This window comes from Canis lupus, chromosome 38 (genome assembly GCF_048164855.1).
Source record: "Canis lupus baileyi chromosome 38, mCanLup2.hap1, whole genome shotgun sequence".
Taxonomy (NCBI): domain Eukaryota; kingdom Metazoa; phylum Chordata; class Mammalia; order Carnivora; family Canidae; genus Canis; species Canis lupus.
Genome location: NC_132875.1, coordinates 20,657,907 through 20,674,597, shown reverse-complemented (window position 1 = coordinate 20,674,597; position 16,691 = coordinate 20,657,907). Strand labels below are relative to the sequence as shown.

Sequence of the window (16,691 nt, the reverse complement as noted above, 5' to 3'; positions counted from 1 at the left end):
TGGATTTGGGTGAAAATCCAGTTAACAAAAAAGGGAGATTTATTTTAGGCAGTTGAAATGAAACTGCTTATATATTTTCCAGAAAGAAATAAAGTACTTAAGTATACTTAAGTATAGAATTATGAAATGCTAATAAAATAAACTTTCACTACATTCAATTTTTGAATTTGAAAATCAGAAATTAAGCTCATTATAGTTATTAGTTCAGTGAGAAATAATGATCTTCAACTTTGCAAATCCATGCAAATCCACAAACCTTTTCACTTCCTAGCAAACACTAGCTAATTACATTTGAATATAAGGGTAATTTTTATAATGAAGGCTTTTGTAAGAATATGATGTTTTAGACTCATAAGCAGTCATCTTTCTTTTTTTTTTTTTTTTGAGATTTTATTTATTTATTCATGAGAGACAGAGAGAGAGAGGCAGAGACACAGGCAGAGGGAGAAGCAGGCTCCACGCAGGAAGCCTGACATGGGACTCGGTCCCGGGTCTCCAGGATCACGCTCTGGGCTGCAGGCGGCGCTAAACCATTGTGCCACCAGGGCTGCCCAGCAGTCATCTTTCTTAATACAATCACAGTTAGGATGGTGATTAATGATGTGTTCAATTTTTTTTCTGTTTGCTATCATCAATTTTTGTGCTTGCAAAATTTTATTTTATTAACTAGTTGGATTCAGCATATTTTGTTTTGATCTATGCATATTTATTTTGTGCTAGATTATTTTCCTGTTAGGTTTATCTTTTATTGATTTAAAATACTTTTTTACATGTTAATAAGCAAATATGATCTGTAAATTTTGTATAAGCATATTTTTCAACATTTGTTTCTTATATGTTAAAATTTTTGTGATGAGGTTTACTGTTAAATCTGCAATTATTTTTACTACTTTTCCATAATGTAATTTCTTTTTTTTTAAAAGATTTTATTTATTATTCATGAGACACACACACACACACACACACACACACACAGGCAGAGACATAGGCAGAGGGAGAAGCAGGCTCCATGCAGGGAGCCCAATGTGGGACTCAATCCTGGGACTCCAGGATCACGCCCTGGGCAGAAGGCAGACACTCAACAGCTGAACCACCCAGGCATCCCTCCATAATGTAATTTCTAACATAGATAAGTCTTCTCTATTTAGCATTCAGATTAAAAAGTACATATACTTTATTCTATTGGCATTAATGGCTTTATTTTTCTACATTCCATTCTTCATCTGTACTTTATTTGGGGGTATAACATAAGAAAGGGACATTTCTTATTTTTATTAACGTTTTATGTTTTTGTTTCATGTATTCTATGTAAAGGTTATGCTTGCCAATTAACTTTCAATATTAGAAAGATTAGTCTATTAAGAGCCTCTGATATCATTTATGTTACTCATTAATTACTAAGCAGTTTAGCGACATGAACACTGTTGCCAATTTATTTAAATGAGTTAACATAATACATGTAAATGTACAATTACTGTATTCTTGATATCTCAAGTTTCATTATGAACTATCTTTATTGATAGAAGTAGTAGATAAATTTATTTTCTATACAAGTTACATTTGCAAAAAAGTATGGCATATTAGACTCCTTATGTTAGATATGCTTCATCAAGAGTATATATTTACCAGGTTTCAAGGGCTTGATTTACCTTGTAATACAGTTAAATTCATGTAAGGATGAACCATGCTCCACAATACAAATGCTGGATTAATTTCTGAGTATGTAGAAGATTGCTTTGTAGAACATCGTAAATACACATTTGTGGCAGAATTGTGTAGGGCTAAAATTCATGAATTTCCTAAAGGAAGGCAATAATTTAAATTAAGTAACTTTAGTGATTCATACTGGATAAAGCAACAAAATACAAAGGCCATATTTTCAATTTTAATTCTAACAGAAAGGTTGGCTTAAAGTAAGGACTTAATTTTGTCCTCAGTGACCCCAGTACTACTTATTACACAGATTTTCAATATCTTTATTAAGTTCAATTATTCAATAACATTTCATCCTGCTCTACTAGGCTTTAAATGGGGAAGATAGCATAAAGAACTTGAAATCATCTGAATTTAAAAGAATGAGTCAGATTAAAAGTGTGGTTTTTCCAGTCAGGGTACATATATCTGTAATTGATAATGAAGGATTATGGACCCATCTCTGCCACCTAAGGTATTGAACTATATGTACTTTATCTGACTAAAACTATATGAGAGTAAAAGGAGATGAAACAAAATAACAACCAAAAAAAGATACAGGCAAAATGATGTTTCAAATTGCTGCAAAATCTCAGTACTGCCCCAGTCTTGTGGCACTTGTATCCTCACATGTGCTTCTATAGTCATGAGGTAGGGTAAGAAAGAGACATGTGGGTTTGAATCAGCAGTGAGAATGACACTTCTAATTTTAAGAAGCAGAGCAGTGCTCAGACAGAGAACTAGAAGGCACTATAAAAAGATTGCTACTGGGACTGCTACTATTTGTTGAAGAGAAGATATGTCATAAGCTTCAAAAATATCTATATTCTGTGATCCACTAATATCCCTTCTATGAATGTTTTGGAGTAAATGGTTAAAAAACTAATGCTGGAAAATGTCATTCAAAGATGTTCATACCAGTATTATTTATAACAGCTAGATATTGGAAATAACTTCAGTAGCATAAAAGTGAAAATAATTATAAATTGAATAATTGAGGACTTTTAAAATGAATTGTGGTACCTCTATAATATGTAATAATATACGGCCTCTTAAAATGACTAATAATGAAATTTAATGATGGGAGGAATTGATCAACATTACAATAGTGGTAGTCTTTGGAAGTTCATCTTTTTTCATTTCACTGTATTGTGATTTCTTTTTCTTTAGAGTGTAAAGGGATAAGAGGATGATAAACAGAAAGGAAATAAATCAGGGAGGAAAAGACTTCATCTAGCTGGGGTATTTTAGGTTCTACACTTCCCTTTCCCTAGAATTTCTGTCACTTTCTCTTTTACTGGCAAACATCCAGATTAAATATAACATCTGTGAAATGATCCCTAATTCTGCCTTCTGACTGCAACCTATTGTTTATATTTTCTGATTAAAACACATACTGTAATTGTGTGCTCTTGTACGTGTTCCAAAAATTGTATTTCTTATAGTACAAGGTTAACACAATATGCCTTAATATATTGAAATGTCTGTTATATTAAATGTTTTGTATATATATGTATGCTGAATGAATAGATACATTAAAGAATTAATAACTTTATAAAATGAATACAGTAGATTAAGTGATTTTTAAGGAAGCATGCAGGTTTATGATGGTTTCCTCAAATATGCATATAAGTAAAGATTTCAATAAATATTTGCTCAACAACATGTGGAGTAAGTCAATTTTTAAAAAGTGAATTACTTCATTTTAATTTTCTTTAATAGATTTGTTACATGGGTGCATATACTATGTTTATTGATTGATATACTGATATATTAAGGGTCATGTTGTAATTGTGGATATTCCTTAGAGAAAAGTGCTCTTAATAAACATGCTAATTTAGTTCCCTATGCTTTGGGCTATCTAAGAAAAAAAATAATTAATTTCTCATTTTATCCCTCCTCTGCATGAATAATTTTTAAACTCCTTGTAAGACTTTTTAGTTATAATTAAGAATATCGATTGATTCAGTATTTTTGTAGAATAATGCCATAATGTTTCTGATTTAGAAAGCAGAAATACAAGTTTTTATAATTCTGAGTGCATTGTATATTCCTAACAAGTACAAATGACATTTACTAATTAATGTTAAGATAAAAGGCACTTAAAATTAATCTTGTCAACAGTGTTTAGTTTTGGAAATGCAAACTAAGTCAACTTACTTCCTTTCCCTAGAAGAGCTGCCACTGTTGTGACATTGTGTTTCATTTTGTAACCCATCTGCTACTTAGGCCAGATATGCATTTTCTGGATGCAATCTGTTGGTTTCCAATGGTTTACTACATGGTGGGCTCTATTGACAAGTAGGTGACAAAATCTTTGGCACACTAACTAGTGTGGTGTCCTGTGGTTTGTCATGTGCTGTGCCCCCGTGTTGCATGATGAGTGTAATTTGCCATTTCAGTATTGCAAATATGGTGTATTTTGCATGCAGAGCTTATGTTCTCGTGTTATACATCTTGTATTCAAACTTCTTAAGCAGTAATCTGTTGTTGAATTAAAACAAATCTTGCTGCATGTGAATTTCGTCACTTTTGTTTAGTTTCTAAAGCTATTTCAGTTTTGTGTTGTCTCTCGCAATGTTATACTATGGGCCTAGGGGTAGAGAAAATCTAAGGGTTTGGTGTTATGATGCATTGATATCATTGTCGTAACTTCTGGAAACCATCAAAATAATTTAGAGATGCTCCTTTTAAGCCAGATTTATAAACTGGAGCATTTCCTTAAGAGCTTACTTTATTCTAGCAACATTTATCAGTCTATAATTTCTAAAAATTTGTTAATTAAAAAGTCAAATGTGTGCAATGTGTTAGGATTAAAATGCAAATTCTTTTATATGGATGAACTTGATATTATAAAAATATAAAACTAAAGATCATAAGACTAATATGCTTATAAAAATGTGTTAGCTTTTTATTTTTTAAAAAAACGTCAGCCAGAGTCTTCAAAACAAAATGCGAAAGTTATCAATTAAGAACTTTCGTGCTTACGTTTTGTCCTATAGATGAAAAAACAAAGTGTTATATCTTTGGAAGTGTTTATTGGCTGTGGATGCATTAAAAAGCAAACTGACATTTATTTAACTTCTATTCTACATTAATATAATTTGCATCATCAGTCACCTTAATACTAACCAACTAAGATGTAGTTAGATGTACTATAGTTACTATTTAATGTGAAATCAACTGACACTTTATCTCTAATAATATTACTTTGATAGTATTCTATTGAAATTCATTAGAAAAACAGGATACTTAAAAAAGTAAATAAATCTCCCATCTTTCTTTACTGATGTAAACTATGAAATGAATTCTTTCTCTATAAAAGGTTTATGATGAGTAAAAGAACCGAGAGGATCAAATGCCTATGATTAGAGATGAAACAAGATTGGCTACAAGTTGATCATTATTGAAGCTTGGTTGGGTGATTGGAATATGGAGGTTCACTGTATTGTTACTCTTTTTTGCTAATGATTGAAATTTTTCTTAGAAAACCAAAACACCTTTGAATTAAAACATTTACAAACAGTCTCATATATTCATATATTCACGTCTCCTCAAAAAAGAAGGCTTAGAAAACGGTAAAAAGGAAGTTGTTGCCATTTAGATTATCTGTAACTTTTTTTCCCGAATATTGACTTTTTTCCTTAGGCAGCCATCTGGTGGCCAAACTGTGTAAAGCAACCGTGCTGAATAAAAAATAAACCATGGCTTCACAGAAAGGATAGTGTGGAGAGATTTTAGACATGGCGATATAATAATAAATTGGTAACTGGATAAAGAAGGAAAAAAAGAATAAAATGTAATATTAAATGGATATAAAAATAATTTAAAGTTAAAACCTGAAGAACAAAATGTTTCCACATGGTTCTGAAATGCCATTGCAATTTTATGTATTTTCTATAGATTTAAACTCATATTTAATCATGATTACTAAGCTCACTTGCCAAGGTTATATGTCAACTACAACAGCCAATATTTTGAGTATGGAATTAATTGATACATATAGATATAGGTAGCTATTAGCTATTTAGCACAGGTACACATAGTGAAATTTTTTGTCGTTTCAATTTCATTGATTTATTATTGACAAAATATTCATTTTTTCCCATCATAACTTATGTCTGTATATCCTTTAACAGCCAAGCTTACCTTCTGTCACTTTATCTTTCCCTTTTCTTATATAGATAATTATAATGGAGAGATTATGTTTTATTGGAGGGAAAAGATTGTAAGAGCTGAAATAGAAGTGATTTTAAAATCATAGTATGGTGGGTTGAAGGCATATGACTTGGGCATCATTTTTGTAGCCCATAAGGAAACCATATCACATTAATTTTCTATTTTTTTTATTTTTTTTTAAGTATTTTAATAGATATACAAACAGTTAGGAATTTGAGTTAAAGGAACATCCAAATAAAGTATTTCTAGGGATTAAACTTGATCATCAAATTGATTGGAAATTATGGACCTGGCTCTTCTCACCATAGGAAATTTATTTGGAATAATATTCTGTTTCCACAGTTTTAGCCATAAAATCTCTTCCACAGAACATTGTTCCCGATTCAGGCAAAATAGTTTTTTCTGGTCTACTCCTAGGGATTGTAGACCCAGAGCTTTGGTAATACTCTCTCACCTTGGAACAGAACAAGAAATCCTGCCTCCTACCTTAGCATAAGAGGGAAATATTTCCCTCTATTGGCTAGTTCAGCCAATCACATGCTCAGGAAAGATCCTCAAGGAACTGACCCTTCCATTTAAGTAATCTAAAAGGAACTCTACTGTCCTTTATGTTCTCCACTTCATATTTTAAATCAGAAGATGTAGACATCAATCATCCCAATTCTTCTCTGTCTTCAGTCAACTTTGTACCTAGAACAGTCTTATACTCCTTCAAGTTTAATTTTCTTTATCTAATTCAGTCTGATTTTTCTAGTTTGTATGAGGCAGAGGCAGGGAGATAGTGGTTTCTTTGTTTAAAACCTTAATGGCAATATTATCTCTTAATTCAGTGAGAGAATGCTAGTGTTTGTCAGTGAGAGGGGAGGAGACTGATTTTTATAATTCATAGGAACTTGTATCCTGGTTTAGCAGTTATTTCACACAATCAAATAAATCAAGTTATTAAATCACTAGCTCAAAAACTTTAGTTTGGCTGAATGGTTAAGTCTGATTACATCAGATATTTACATATTTTCCATGCTCATGACCGTGTAGAATCAATCTTTAACACATAGTACACAAAGAAATAATATACATTTAAAAATAAACATTTCACAATTTAATATATCCTTGTTGGGTTAGACCATTAATATAAGTATTCATTTCTACTCTTACCAGAAGTACCCTAGGGATTAAAAAATATAAATATCATGTCTTTGAAATAGTGTGCCAACCATAAAAAGACAGTTCTAACATGCTTTATTTCTATTTGATTGCAAAATGGGTATTTTTCATGTTTTAGTTACATAATTTATAAATACTCTTAAGTAAAAATTCTTAACGCATAATGCTTTGAAACGGTTGAGATCTGATGAAACATAAGTAGCTCAAAAATGCAAGTTATTTCATATCAGCAGAGAATATTGTATTATAATTCCTATTAACATCTAACAGGGTTAACTGTGTGAAAACCTATACAAATGCAGTGGGTAAGCAAGCACTGATCCCTGTATTGTGATTTATTGAAAGTCCATTTTTTTCTCTGTTGATTTTTATCAAAGCCTAGATGACTTACTCAGGTGTGGAGTGACTTTTGCTGCCAACATGGTGGTTGTGGACAAAGAAAGTACCATGAGTGCAGAGGAAGACTACATGGCAGATGCCAAAACGATTGTAAATGTGCAGACCCTTTTCAGGTAAATGTCTCAATAACTCAGCCCTGTGGCTTACTCATTGCTAAATATTTGTGAAATATTTGACTCTGACTCTGTTCATAAGGAATGAACATGAGATAATTACACTGAAGTTATGTTCATTCATTTGATCCTAAAACAAGTGCTTATTTAGGATCTAGTGTATGACTGGCACCATATGTTTAATTTTTTAACTCAGGGTCATCATTCTTTTAAAAATAAATAGAATAATAAATCTGCTTTCTTCTATAGTTTAACAATAACCAATTCTGAATCCTTTGCAGTGTAGTCAAGATTTATGATAGACCATGCATATTCTAATTTTGGTTTTGTATCTGGCAGTGGCCAAAAGTATGCATTTACCATCTAGATGACTAAGAATGAAATATTTTAAGTCTGTAAACAGGTAATTTACCCATGTTAAGAGCCAAGTCATAACCTTATCACAGACTTTGGAACAATATAGCGTCAAACTTATCTGATGCCTCTATCCTGGAGCTTTCAGTAGATACTATGTGACTTTAAGTATATTTCTTAACTTCATAGAAATTCAGTTTCCCTCATCTTTAAAATGCATGTAGAAAATAATTATCCTTCTTGCAGCGTTAATGTCAGGACCTGAAATTAGGCAGATGAAGAATCTGTCACAGCATCCTGAATGTTCTGAATATTGACTCTCAACTTACATAAGAGCCTCTTATTTCAGAAGGAGAACAAATGTGCCCTCTGAAGTTATTGTAATGTGAAAGTTCATTTAGAATATAGCTAACTAGTTATTGAGCTATATGAAGCGGTACATAGCATAGCACATGTTTAAAATATGACAGACATGTAAGTAATTTTTTTCTCCAGAGAATGAAAAAAGAAATTACAAGTAGAAAATTAATTCAGAGGGATGAGATTTATAGCCAGTGAACAAAGTGAAATCATACTTTTTTATTCCATGCATGGCAAAAGCTAGTTACATTTTCAACAGGAGAGGATCCTGGGTCTTTTTGATTAAACATACCATTTTAATTTTTAACTTATCATGAGTTTGTTTCTATTATGGTAAAGTTTCAATCGATTTGACTTTTATTATATATTCTATGAATGAGTAATTTTAATTTCAAGATAATGGTAGATAAATAATAATAAATTCTCATCTTACTGAAAGATCCAAAGGTGCTAATCTTTTAAAACTAACTGACCAGAATAACTAAGAGCAGATACATGTGTGGTGGCATTATCATTATTTCACTAAGTACATAACAATATTTTTAGGAAAAAACAATTCTATGGAACTTTTTAATGGATTGGTCCTTAAGCTGCTGGTCAATGCATGCTAAATGAGGCTAGTCTTATGTAATAAAGCACAAAAGTGAAGATGCTGGTAGATCCCCATGATGTACACAATGTTATTTATATAGAGAAATGACCAAAATTATTCAGATTTTGTAGTATCATTTTATAGGTGCAGTCAGTTACCACTCTCAAGAGTGACCTCAAGGTCACTTTCTCACATTCCTTGAAGATTTTGGTTCCTGATTCACTGTGACTCTTGACAACCCTGTTTTTACAATCATTCTTGATAATTTCAACAATTCTACATAGACAGTCCTTTCAATATCTTACCTTAGCCACCTGTGCTCATGATCTTAGCCTTTACCTTGAAGTACCAATAATTTTACCCTCCATCTTCTCACTTTCATTCAGGTCTCTGAGTACTACTAATTTTCTACCTCATTTCTTCTAATACCCCCAATTCTCAGCAATCTTGTCTTCACTGGAACTTACTATCTATTCATTCTACTACTTTTTCACTTGTCTTAGTTACTTGAGAGCTTTTCTTCCCTCTTACCAGATTAAATTCCAAGGTCAATCATTATAATCACTCCTGTGCTGAAACCTTAAGCAGATAATTACTGATTATTTACTATGAACTAATACCGATCTCAACTCTCTTTCCCATTCTCCCTTCCTCCCTCTCAGTGTTCTTTCAGGTTCGCTGCCCACTACCTAGTATGAAATTCCTTAGAGACAAGTGACAGATCCCAGGGATAGAATCCAGTTATCCTCATAAGTGAGCAATACGCAACCAGAAATCTAGTCACAGTGACTAGATACCAGGCTATTTATGTTTAAGGTGTAAGGCTCCATCTCTAAGGGAACATTGAATATACAAGAATGAATAGTGTTAAAAATGATTAAGGAAGACCATTTAGGTGATACGATTAAACTTTATTTAACACTTCATGAAGCAGGCAGTCTCTATTCCTAAGGGCCCAGGGAGGGTGGAAGGCAGGAAACTCTTACAGGAAAAAGAAAAAGGAAGAAGAAAAAGAAAAACAGAAAATGAAGAAGGAATAAAGAAATAAGTATAGATCCCAGGGTTGCCTTGGTATTTGGGGATTGGGTGACTGGGTATACTGTGTTTCTGGTCAAGTGGCGTATTTATGGGAATCAAATGACAAAACTAAAACAATTTAGTAACGAGTTTCATATCCTTTATTCAAGGCAAAATAGCCTGTGGATTGGAGAAGTTCCGTGCCTCACAGGCAGAGAAACACTTTTCCAGAGAGATTTTGGGCAAGAGTGAGATTTATAGAATGTTAGAAAAGGTAAATGGAAACAGGGAATGATTGGCTAGGAGGCCAGGCATTTCCTGGTCAGTCTAGTAGGTCCTGTTTTTCCCATAAGCTGAACTAGCTAAAGCTGATTTGGATGATAGAGATTGGTGTATATTAGAATTCCTTAATTGGTATTTACTGTAAATACATGTGACTTAAGTTTAGATTTGTGATGTGGACTGGTCCACTGAGTCAGCCTCCGTTTTGAGGTCCTGAAATGCAAATTAATTTTATCACAGAGACACAAAAGTTATCTAAGTTTTAATTTGCTCACATGGCAATCCAGTGGGAAAGCTCTGTCTGGGGCCTAGAAATTTATTTCAGTAATATTATCTCTAAAATATCTCAGCCAATCCTTGTATCTTCATAAACATCATTATTTTCCTCAAACGAGAACCAAATTATAATCTTCTTGGCATCTGTATGTATTAAGGAAATTAAGATTACCTTATGGTGTTGCTCTGTATGGGGAGATGCTACATTTTATTTTAGCATTTGGAAATGACTGTGTAGCTATTTGGGCCCATGCCATTTTAACTTGATTACTTTGACATTCCATTTTGATGTGGGGGCATTTTGACTTTTACATTTTCAGCTCTTAAAAGGACTAAGGAATATGTTAGAAAAATCTTCAATCTGTCTTGTATTAGAGCCCAGAAGACAAGAATGAGATGGAATTCAAATATGAAATGAAAGTAACAGTGCTCTAGTTCACAAGTTACTGATGTAACTGATATGACCTGTTTTGCCATTCTGGAATGAGGTTAAATTTATTATTATTGATACCCTCAAATTAATCACTGGAACTCCTACCCACCCAGCTTACTAGGACATAAAGTTTAACTTGACAACTATTCTCTCCAGATTGTCCTTTCAAAGTTAGTCTCAAAAGACCAAAAGCAAAATAGGAGAGTCTCATTAATTTGCCAGCAGTATATTTGGGGGTGAGAGTGGAGTGTAGGAAGAGTTAGAGGAGATATGGGGGCATGGAGAGAATTCCTTTTCATCTGGAACTGCATTTATAACTTAGTATATGTGCTGCCAAAGCGAGCACATGCATTTATAACTTAAACATAATTTTGTGATTGAAAACTGGACTGCACATTTCAATGTGTCTTTATCCAGCGTGACAATTGTGGATTTGCTGGTTAAGCCCCTGCATGTTTCTTCCAGAGAACCCATTCGGGGTTTTCCACATCCAGAGTCTAGAGCTTGGCATACATATATTTGATGGGCACTCCTGAAGTTTGTGCAGTTCTCCAAATTGAAAGAAAAGCAGGTCCAGGTCCTTACTTTAAAATTTAAGTTTCTCTTGCTAAAGTTTTATCTAAGAAGCACTTGGTATATTTGAAAATATTGCCTGTTTTTACCTTTTTATGAACAAGGGTTAATATCCAAACTAAATTTAAACAAGCAAGCCAAAATATGCCTTGAGTCAAAATGAACCACTTCAAAATGACTATGTCAGACTGACTATCAAAATGCTGTACTTTGGGATTGTTTGGCCTGTCAATGGCATTTATCATTATTCTCATTTAAGTAGAGAGGGAAAAAAGCAACATTGAAAGCAACTTACTGGCTCAGCCTATCCTGTATTGGAATAAAAAGGGCTGATTCAAGCTAATGGCCTAACTCTGTATGAGGAGAAGAAAAAGTGAGAAAACTTTTTCTAGAAATTGAAAAGCAAAGGTTTTTCTAGAGAGCGCACAGGATAATTAAACATTAGTTTAATAGAGAATGGGTACAAACGTAAATATTTTGTTAATGTTTAAAGATAAACTAAGACATATTAAAAATGGTAAGAGTTTATCTGAACAAAAATCAGTTTAGACACACTCGGAAGACAGGAGGGAGGGGCTTCCAGAGAAGAGGTGGGAGCAAAGCAAGGAAATTATTTGATATGCAACAGCTTAAGCAGTTGTATTATTTGAGAAAGCCTAGTTGACTGTGATTGGTTGTCCTTTGGTTTTGATTTTTTAGCTTTGAGGCATTTATAGGCTGAGAGGTTGGTTGCTTAAGTAGCCTGCAAAAATATTACAACCTTTTCAGTCTAATGGTCACCTTATTTAATTAATTTAACATTGATTTTCTCTGCAATGTAAAAGTCTAGGAGTGACTTAGTTCAGAAGTCCCTTGGGCTGATTTTGTTTTAATATGAAGATATTTTTGTTTTTGCTTTTTTTCCCTAAAATTTAGCTGATCAAACTGGTAAGATAACCAGTGCTCTGTCAATGGAAACATTCAGTCAAGTCATGGATCTGTGATCTGTTTGGAACGGAGAAATTTCTGCATTAACCCGGTGTAGGTCAGGAGGACCTCTACAAACACCTGCAGTTGTGATTTATTCACGTGGTATTATTGAGCATCTAGTAAGTTTGGGGACCATACAGGATGCTATGGCTGCAGTGGTGCCTAAGGCAGACATAGTGATCAGTAGTGATTAAGGCATCCTCGCCTTGGGTTGCTGCTGATAGTCTAAGCTGGGAAAGTATTAAAGGAGTCATTTAAAAATTTAACTGGAGAATGATAAGTGTGGCAACTACTGAAAAAAGTATAATGTTATATAGGTCCAGGCAACAAGAATATATGATTTAGTTCAGTGGATCAAGGAACACCTCCCTGAGAAATTGATCATCTTTTAGTTAAAGATTAGACTAAGCCAGCAAAGAAAGGAGTAGAGCGTTCCACATGGGGGCAGCATAGCCAAAGGCTCTGAGGTATTGGCTTAGTAGAGCCTGGTAACAAGTTGATTTTCGTTACAAGAATAACAGGGAGGAAACCACCATTTTAAAGTTTTAAAATACTATTTTAGCTACAATGTGAAGAGTGGGGGAGAGCTGCTCAGAAGACTTGCATCCCCAGGACACTAAAAGCATAAATGACAAGCTAAGAAATGAAAATAAGCAAAAGAAATGGTCTTTAGCTTAGCACAAGTAGTCATACATAGTCTTACTGAGGAAATAACATACACATACATACACATGGGAAATAATTGAAAACACTGATAATGAATACATATAAATATGAGAATGATTCCTTTATATAGTACAAAAATATTTTTTATTATTTTGATTGGTTTGCATGGATAATTTTAAATACAGGAGATATCTGACATTTATTATAGTTTCATTTATTACTAACTCAGACCTAAGATGTTTAAAAAGTATTTGTAAATAATTAAGATATATTCATATTTATTTTAGTCCTGATAGTTAATTGTAGTCTAAAAGTAGTGTACATGTATCTAAGTGTGTGTACCTATATATAGTTAGGTATATTATATATAGTGTGTACTTATATATAAGTGTATGCTCCCCTGTTACGCAGAAACATCTTTCCCAGACACCAGAACAGATCAAAATTTATAGTGTAGCACACTAGCTCAGTATTTTTATTAAAATATTCTAAACATTTTCCAGATTTGTATGATCTTATATTTGTTTTGCTTGAATATATAATTACAGCTAGTCTCAAAGTTCTCCCAGTGCTCTAGGAAATAAAGTGGTGTGTTTTTCATCTTTGTGTTGGTTAGCATAGCTGGGCATGTCTGTCAAAACTACTTTTTGAATATATTAATTCAGGCAGAGAACTCTTCCATAGAGATTTTGCACATCTCCATAATGATACTTCTATCACTCAATCAGAACATAAATTGTAGAGAAGTTTTAAATAGAAAAAAACATATTATTTTTCAACTGTATAATATTGCTTTATTATGATCCTAATACTAGAGAAGATAGACTTTTTATGTCATTTTATTTCTAAAGTATCTTATATTCAAAATGTGTCTTAGGTCATGTTAATGCCCAGATATAGATTTACAGATTAATATTTTGAGGATACATAATTAAATCTATTTCAGAACCAAATTTATAAATGAATGTAATTAATACTTTGTAGATCTAAAAGGCAATGCAATAAAACATTTCATTATTTAAATATTATTCAATTATAGATTTTCACTAGGTGGCAGACTTAGATAATACATTCACTTCCTCAGTTTAAAATAACAATAGAGAGGTTCTTTTATACAGAACAGAAATGGTACATCGTATACATTTTTTTTTTTTTTTGGTTCTAATTTTCACTCTAAGACACTTAAGTACAATGATCAGGTCACTCAGTCATATTACCACTCACTCTTACTCAGACCTCAAATATATAGCTATATATATATATATCTATTTGATATAATGTGGAAAAGTATTATATCACCCAAGTAATCATAGATGTATCCAAAGTTAAAGTAAAAATATCTATGGAAGAAAAAGCTATATTTCTCAGAGAAAATGAAGATTTCCTAAAAGATGAAATATATTTTCATTGGTTTGCAAGTACGTTTTTCTCACAAATTACTTTTCTGGCCTTATATCTCAACACTATCCTAGATGCTTCTCCTAAGCTATCCATTCACTGGTGTCATAATCCTATGTGATCTGTGAAGTCTCAGTTAGCCATATTTATCACCCCTGGAAAAAGATGTACAGCCTTATAATTTATAAATTTTTATAGTTTCCCCTAGGTAGTAGGGTCTGATTTAAAGGCAAAAATTTCACTTTATACTTCTTTTTATGTCCTGGAGACCAGAGCTGTCTAATAACAAACACCTGAAAATTATTTGTTAACTTAGATATCAAATACTGCCCTAAGTAAATAAAAATAACAATAATGTAGTTATGATCTGACAACTACTATTGTGTGTGTGTGTGTGTGTGTGTGTGTGTGTGTGTCTGTGTTGGGAGAAGGAAGTGAATAGGAAGAAAGCTAACGCAAAGCTATGGGACACGTGAAAACTTTCAGGATCCTTTTAGAATAACACTATCAACTGAACCTTGGCTTCAATTCATTTTAATGAAATGTTATTTCAGCTAAAATATTTCTCTTTCAGAAGTTCATTGTAGCAAGATTTGACATTTAAAACTGGATATGATAAGAATAGGGAATCTTAGAAGATCAAAGAACTCATATTATGGACAATAAGCTCATCACATGAAATCTTTGTCAATCAGCATATTCATCTTATAAATTTTTATTTTAACATCTACAATGTCACCTTCTAACTTCTTAAATCAGCTTCATGAGTTTCTCTTCTATGCAATTTTATAGTTGTAGAGAGAAATATCTAATAAAAGACAAATTACTAAATTTATTTTTTTTATAGTGCTAAAATGTTGTTTAAAGTATTCTTTGGAAAATAGTGTTTCATTTTTCTTGCACTGTGCAGTTTATGTGGCAATGCCTACTGCTGTAATTGCGTGTAGTTTTATGCCCAAGGCTAGGAATCACTCACCCATAAATATGTTGTTATAAAAAAATACCATATTGGATTGTTAGTGTAATGCAAATGTTTTTTTGGTGTTGTTGTTGTTGTTTTTTTTTTTTAATGTAGGTTGTTTTCCAGTCTCAGTATTATCACAGAACTTACTCACCCAGCCAACATGAGATTCATGCAATTCAGAGCCAAAGACTGTTACTCTCTTGCTCTTTCAAAACTGGAAAAGGTAAGACTTCATATTAAGGAAGTTGTATCCAACTATTTTTCTTGAAAGAGTAACTCTGAAATTCCTATAAATAGGAAGAAATGCCATGAGGTAGTAAAAATAAAAATGCTGTTTTGAATTCTTATTTTGGAGCTAAAATCTTAGTTTACAATTTTTTTTAATGTGAATTGAAGGATTTGAACCATTTGTATCACAAGTGAACATAATGAAGATATCTTGTTCTCTCATTTATTATACATTGAAAGCATGATCTATGAAAGAGTTAAATGCAACAAGAATGTATATACTCACTTATAATGTCAGTTATATTGATAACATCATGAGTGCTATGTCAAGAAATCTGTGTTTATAGAGGGCTTTGCAGTTTAAAATAATCCTTAAGGCCCTAGAAAAGTTGTAGGCTTTGTTGAAAGTTAGCTTCCCAAATGTCACCAACATAATCTGAGACAAAGCTGAGTTTATTTCTTACTTAGATAAGGGAGACTGTCACCTCAGGAGAGCTTTGGCAATGCTTCAGAGCTGAGAAAGCAAAGTTAAGGTTTCTTGGGTCTAGGAAATCTTATTTAATGAGGGCCTTTGGAATGGGGATTTGATTAGGATTGGGAAAGGATCAGGGTAACGTGAAAGGACAAAGTAGGATTGCAAAGTCATGTTATATGGACAGAAAGGTGTGATTTCCACTCTCAATGTCTAGACTGAGCATGGTGGTAAATGGTTTTGGTATCCAGCATTTACTTGATACTAGTATATTAGAAGAATTTCATGTAAGAGAAGACAGTATGATTCAATCTTTTACATGTGAAAATGTGTTAACTCTATGCCATCTTCATTGTTTATGACAGTATAAGAGGTACAGATAAGAATGCCTTACATTTGTTGTTGTTGCTGTTTGGTTAGTTCATTTTTTATTTCATTTTGATTACCTATTATGCCACTGTCTGAATTCCTAGGAGACATATTGCTGAGTAAGGCCATTACTGCTCTCTGGTTTGTTGATTACCATTATTAGGGCTGGTCACATATGTTATGTTCGTGGA

At 32.7% G+C, this 16,691-nt stretch overlaps 1 protein-coding gene across 9 annotated transcripts in view; it reads left to right on the top strand.

The window, feature by feature from the left end:
• The window catches only part of KCNT2 (potassium sodium-activated channel subfamily T member 2), a 375,231-nt gene that overhangs the window by 283,330 nt on the left and 75,210 nt on the right, over positions 1-16,691 (top strand). For 6 of the 9 annotated variants that reach the window (XM_072814992.1, XM_072814994.1, XM_072814987.1 and 3 more), the window contains 3 exons: positions 3,922-3,993; positions 7,413-7,547; positions 15,543-15,654. In XM_072814992.1, the coding sequence (XP_072671093.1) occupies positions 3,922-3,993; positions 7,413-7,547; positions 15,543-15,654 (319 nt within the window). The remainder of the gene's footprint in view (positions 1-3,921; positions 3,994-7,412; positions 7,548-15,542; positions 15,655-16,691) is intronic. The other 3 variants (XM_072814991.1, XM_072814990.1, XM_072814993.1) reach the window with 1 other exon arrangement.